At 50.8% G+C, this 6,000-nt stretch overlaps 2 protein-coding genes across 6 annotated transcripts in view; both read left to right on the top strand.

Annotated features, from left to right (window-relative positions):
• The first annotated feature begins 338 nt into the window (after window positions 1–338).
• On the top strand, window positions 339–1,197 carry MTLN (mitoregulin). Its single transcript, XM_040994081.1, has 2 exons — window positions 339–620; window positions 1,103–1,197. Exon 1 carries the CDS (start codon window positions 371–373, stop codon window positions 539–541), a length of 171 nt encoding a protein of 56 aa, XP_040850015.1. The 5' UTR covers window positions 339–370; the 3' UTR covers window positions 542–620; window positions 1,103–1,197.
• Window positions 1,198–5,238: 4,041 nt separating this feature from the next.
• NPHP1 (nephrocystin 1) overlaps window positions 5,239–6,000 on the top strand; it is a 52,142-nt gene continuing 51,380 nt past the window's right edge. For all 5 annotated transcript variants that reach the window (XM_040994080.1, XM_040994078.1, XM_040994077.1 and 2 more), the window contains exon 1: window positions 5,239–5,307. In XM_040994080.1, the coding sequence (XP_040850014.1) occupies window positions 5,239–5,307 (69 nt within the window). The remainder of the gene's footprint in view (window positions 5,308–6,000) is intronic.

Raw genomic sequence — 6,000 nt, 5'->3', positions numbered from 1 at the left:
TTTAAAAAAAAAGTTATCAGAAAAATTTAAAGTTACACAGGCTGGCAGCCTGTTCAAAGAAATGGTAATATTGGTTAATAACAAAAGGCAATATCTGATTAACGTGAAACAACAAATACTGTTCGGTTGGAGAGAGGCGGGTGGCCCAAAGCCTTCCTCGGTCCAGCCAAAAGCTGGGAGAATTTTCAGAAGGCCGGAATGAGTCACCACCAGTGGGTTCCCAGCGGACCCGCGGGAGGCCTAGGGCGATCCCGGAGGGCCACGCCCCCTGACTTCCTCTCGGTCCGCCGCGCCCGAGAACGCCCCGCGCCTTTTGACCCCGGCGCGGCGCCGTACCCGGAACGCGCTAGCTGCTCCTCGGGCGGGCGCGATGGCGAATGTGTCCGAGAGGACGCTGCAGGTGTCGGTGCTGGTGGCCTTCGCCTCGGGAGTGCTGGTGGGCTGGCAGGCGAACCGGCTGCGGAGACGCTACCTGGACTGGAGGAAGCGGCGGCTGCAGGACAAGCTGGCGGTGATGCAGAAGAAGCTGGACCTGGCCTGACCGCTGCGTCGGAGCGCACGACCGAGCCACGCTTGCTCTCCCTCCCCACCTGCCGCGCCGGGGTCCTCCGGGAGTCTCGGTGAGCCCTTGGGCAGGGTCTGATGGAGGCTCTGGTCACACAAGGAAAGGGAAGTCTGGTGTTCCGGGGTAGCCTGTACTTGGGCTGCCGCTTAGCTCACGGCAGGTGTTCACTGGGAATGGCTTAGCATGCCCTGATATCGTTAAGCTTGGAGATGAAAATATTACGGAAGGAGTGAGATCGAATAAAACAAGCAGGGGAGGTTGTTTCTGCCTCCTCCCTCCGGTCCCCATCCTGGTTTCGGATGACGCCCTTGGCATGGAGATTTGCCAACGCGAATCCGAGTTTTTAAGTGGTAGAGGCCCGGAAAGAGCAAAGGGCAGGCGGGGGCTTGGACTCTGGGGCCTTACATCCCAGCCCGTGTTCCATCAGTTTCCAGCGCCTCCCTTTTTCTTGTCCAAGACACCAGATCTTGGAGTTCGGGACACCGTAGCGTCGTCCTGCCGTTCTAATTCTTTCCCCTTCTTCTTTGTTTCCAACAGCTTCTGCAGGTGGACATAAAGCACTGGAGGGAAAGACTTTTCTTCTTGCACTTTATGAACCCATTTTATTTTTAAAATAAAATATTTTAAGCATCCTTGAATCTACTTTCAAAGAGGGAAAGAAGTATCTTTGCCTTAGCAGTTCATTATCCTCAAGAGATCTGGAGTGCCAGAATCAGTCCTTTCTTGCTTTTTGAAAATTTCCCTCGTTTTGGAAGCTCTACTGGTTGCTTGGTTACAGCTCTCAGCCAAACTGAGGTAAGGAAGAGTGAGGGCTGATTCCAGTTCCAGAGTGTATCAGATATAACCTCACATTTGCAAAATTCTTCTTTGTGTCATGGAGTATACTAAGAAGTGGAAACCCTCCTGAGCATACCTAGAGGATGATCCCAACCATATCTACAATTTAAGAGAGAGCTTTTTCTAGCACACTGTGCTTGCTCATTCCTGTAACAGTTTTGTGACGTTGTAGCTCAGCTTCATGGTAACCAAGATTTCCCAGGAAAGCTTGTCCCCCTGCTTTCTCTAGGGCGCTCCATAAAGTTTGGGGCTTCCAGCTCCAGTTCAGAGTGGCTGTGGTATTCCAGGATCAGAGTGCTGCCTTAAGATCAGCTCAGCACTGGCTGTTGTGGCCACTTGGGGAGTGAAGTGGCAGATGGAAGATCTTTCTGTCTCTCCTTCTCTCTGTACATCTGTGGTTCCAATAAGAAGAAATAAATTTTTAAAAACAAGACTGCATCCCGTCCAGGCTGCAGTTTGAGGAGCTTCTGGGTCCCCAGGAAGAGCTGAAGGCTGACACACTGTTGGCTGTTGGCACTGCTGGCACTGTTCTTTCCCCACCCCACACATACAAGTTGTTGGAATGTACCTGGCTCATCTTAGTGATGACCAGTTCTGTGGCCCTGGGTCTGTTCCTGATCTTTCCAGCACTGATCGCCTTTTCCCCCATTCCCTGTGAGCATTGCTCTGACCCTCTCACCTCTCCTGTTCCACAGCTGGACTGCCCTTCCTTAGGGCGTGCGGGGCTCACTCCCAGTCCTGCCCACCTAGGGGCTTTTCAGGCACTAAGTGCTACTCCCAGTTCTTTCCTTGGTGGCTCTGTTTGACCTCATCTGTCACCTTTTGTCTTCCATCTTTGTCATGCCAAAAGGTGGTAGTCAAAATATTAACCTTTTGCTGCACCAAAGATCATCTCACAGGCCTGGTACAATGGCGCAGTGGCTAAATCTTCACCTTGCATGTGCTGGGATCCCATATGGGCACAGTTAGTGTCCTGGATGCTCCACTTCCCATCTATCTCTCCGCTTATGGCCTGGGAAAGCTGTAAAGGATGGCCCAAAGCCTTGGGATCCTGCACCCACATGGGAGACCCAGAAGAAGCTGGTTCTGGCTTTGGATCAGCTCAGCTTGATGGGAAATGGAGTAGCCAGGACACAAACCAGTACCCAAATGGGATGTCGGCACCGGCAGGTGGAACGTTAGCCTGTTGAGTCAACCGTGCCAGCCCAGATACTTGTTGTCCACAGCTAAGCCCTCTTGATGGCCTCATCTGCCATAGAGGTGCTCCCTGGAGGCCACAGTTGTCTTACTGCCTAGTTCACCCAACTGGCCCTCCAGCGGCAGACACTGTCTGAGTTTAGGCACTTGCCCTTCACTGCTGCTCCTGCTCTGCTGGGCCACCAAGCTCAACTTGCTTGTGTGACCTGTTCTGGTTTTTTGTTTGTTTGTTTGTTTTTTTAAGCAGTGCTTCTCTGTGTTCCTCGAACACCCAGCTGACATCTTTCTTTCCTAGTAGATTGCTGTCAGTCATATGAAAAGATGAAGGCCATTAGGTGGTTTTTCAATTTGAAGTTAGACCTACGTTTAAGTGCATGAAGATTTCATCAAATGGTGGCTTGTTTATTATGCAATCTTTTTGTTTTTATTTTACTTAACAAATGTGGTCACTTCTAAGTACTGATTTATTCATCCATTTAAAAATATAACCATTTCCTCATTTGTTGCTAAAAACATTAACATTTTTAGAAATAGCTTATTTAAAAGGCAAAGATAGGAATCGTTGCCCCTGTTGGTCCACTTCCCTCAGGTGTCTGTGACAGTTCCAGGAGTTCTGGGACTCAGTTGGGTCTGCCCTGTGGGTGGCAGGAGCCCAGTGACTTGAGTTATCACTGCTGCCTCCCATGGTGCACCTCACAGGAAGTTAGAACCAGATGTGAAGCTTGGACTTGAACCCAGGCCCCTCACTTTAGGGGACACTGGGAATCCCTCACTGGGAGCCCTACTAGCATCTTCACTGCTGCCCCAAACACACCCTTGTTGCCCATATTTTCTAATGGAAACACTATGTCTGGTAAGGCAAGTGGATTTTTTAAGTATCATGAGTTATACTAGAAAATTTGAATTAAAGACATGAGCTACAACAAAACAATTTCAACAGTTACTAAGGACACAGAATGAAAACTCGTACACTACTGATAGTAGAAACTGGTGCAGCCCCTTTTAGGACCCTGGCATTATTGATTAAAGCTGAACATAAAACACCCGGAATGAACAATCCACAGTCACAGACAACGTACACAGATTTCGCACAATGTTGTATTGCTAGTCGACTCACTGTATCCCAACAGTGAGTCGGAGGCAAACTCTTAGAAGCCTGGGAGTCTGTTCACCAGCCTGCACTGTCCTGTACTACTGCAAGTGGACGAGGGTAGCAGCCCCAAATGGAATGGCCACTGTCAGGGGTGTTTAAGCTCATGCTGGCAAGAAAAACTACCCAATCAACTAAGCTAAAATTAGCATGGGCACAAAAGACTATCCAATCAACTAGGTTAACACTGGAACAGTGTGACAAAAAGAGGAACTGTCAGGAATTCTTGTTGGGCATGCTTTGCTCCCAGGGCTGCTCTGGGAGTCTTATCAGAGGCTTGGGAACACCCAAGCTCTGAACTGGCCAACTGGCTGGTAAAGGTGACAGACTAAAGACCTGTGATTTATTCTGGCTGAGAGGGGAAACTTTGTAGCTGCATGCTAATCAGGATAAGGGGAAGGTCTGCCACCTGCAACCCAAGTGCCAGGCACCACCAGGAGAAACAATGACTGTAGATGGTGCTACTGTGTCTGTAATGTCTGCTTCTCAGGGAGGCCTGTGTCAAACAATGTGTCTTTCAGACTCTGAAAGAAATGTAAGATCCCATACTGAAATATTTTCTTGAGATACACGTTCTCATCCTTGCAAAGGGACTTCTCTAGAACTTAAGGTTGTGCCCAGCATCAAGTTATGCACACATCAGAATATTCTGGGGGGGTCCAGCTGGACTGCCAGCAGTTTCTAGCACCTGGGTTGCCAAAGGTGAATGAAGTCTGCATGCTGCATGGTTGCATCATGTGGTCCAAAACAGGCAACACAGGGTAATGCTGGTTAGGAGTCAGGTCAGGGGTGGAGGAGGGAGATGAGAGGGAGCTGAGGTCTAGAGTAGATGGAAAGGAAGATGAGGTGCAAGTACATGGTTTCTTAGTCTAGGTCCTGGTACAAGGCAGTGGTGTTTGCATGAGCGGGTGAATATTATATGTAGTTTTTTAAAAAAGGGACAAGCCGAACTAGCCGTTGGAATCCATCATTTGGAAGGGGAGCTGGGGTCATTGTCTCTCTGGTATGGTGGGGTGTGGGACTTGGGCTGACAGATGCAGTCCCACTTGGGGGAAATGCTCCAAGCTCAGGGAGACTGGATGGCAGCTTGTTACCCACGGGCCTTACGGACAGAGTTCAGGGTGGATAACGTGCGAATACAGAATGAAATAAAACTTCAGCAGTACCCCAAATGGCAATCAAAAACGGCGTTTTAAAATGAGAGTGTGCAACCCGCGAAGGCCTTGCAGTTTAAGATGCTCGAATGTTAAGTGAAGATTACTTTATAACCAAAGTGTTATCAGGAAACAGGTGCAATTACGGACGGTGTCAACGGGAAAGCCGTGGTAACGCTGATGGTGGCCCCCAATCCTTCGGAATCTGGGAGAAAAGGGGCAGCGAGCTGGAGCTGCCAGGGTCAGCTCTGGCGCGCGGCGGTGGCGTCACCTTCCCGCGCCGCCGCCTGCGTTTCCCTGGCGACCGGCGGGCGCTGGACTCGGCGGCCAGCACCATGCTGGCCAGGCGTCCGCGCGACCCCCTCCAGGCCCTGCGGCGCCGCAACCGGGAGCTGAAGCAGCAGGTATGGGTGGGCTGTGCAGAGGGGCCTGGGCCGGCCGGAGCGGGCGAGCAGGGCGGTCTCCTCACCCTACTCCCAGCTGAATTCCCGGAGACGGCCCCCATCCCACTGTCCACTTCCCGGCGCCAGACCCCGAACGTGACCCAGTCCCCAGCCCCGGGCGAAAACCGGGACCGGGCAGGATGCGGCTGCAGCGCCCTAGCGTCTCACGACTATGAACTCACGGCCCGACCTAAACTTTCCAAGTTTGCACCCCAGCTCTGCGCTCGGGGCCGCTCCACTCCTCCCGGGAGAGCTGCCGCGTTCCAAGCTAGCCAGATAGGGGGACAGGAACGGCCTCCTTGAGATCAGAGGCTGTGACCCGAAGACAAAATAGAAGTGCCTCAACAGCGCCCGAACATCCTTAACATGGGTCAGGAAAATGCAAAGGAGATAGCTAACCCAAAAGCTTTTTAAGTCACTAGATTTGGTGATGGGAAGGCAGGAACGCACGCTTGGTCACTCTTGTGGAAAGCAGTTTGACACCATGTAGCAAATATGCACACTGTAGTGTCGGGCAGTCACACACTTTGGAATCTGCTATCATAATAATTAAAAGAAAAAAAAAAGACTGAGATTGATCTAGAAAAGTATGTGTCATATTCTTATAAGCAAAAACCCAGTTACGACTTAAATGAGCAGTAAGAGGACAACAGG

The sequence above is a fragment of the Ochotona curzoniae genome, unplaced genomic scaffold, assembly GCF_017591425.1.
Source record: "Ochotona curzoniae isolate NIBS_2020 unplaced genomic scaffold, NIBS_Ocur_1.0 contig_883, whole genome shotgun sequence".
NCBI lineage: Eukaryota > Metazoa > Chordata > Mammalia > Lagomorpha > Ochotonidae > Ochotona > Ochotona curzoniae.
The sequence above is the reverse complement of the archived record's forward strand: the minus strand, read 5'-3'. Positions and strand labels throughout refer to the sequence as shown.

What these genes read in the sequence shown, in the direction of transcription:
- MTLN (XM_040994081.1), top strand. Translation starts at nt 371, where the DNA reads ATGGCGAATGTGTCCGAGAGGACGCTGCAGGTGTCGGTGCTGGTGGCC.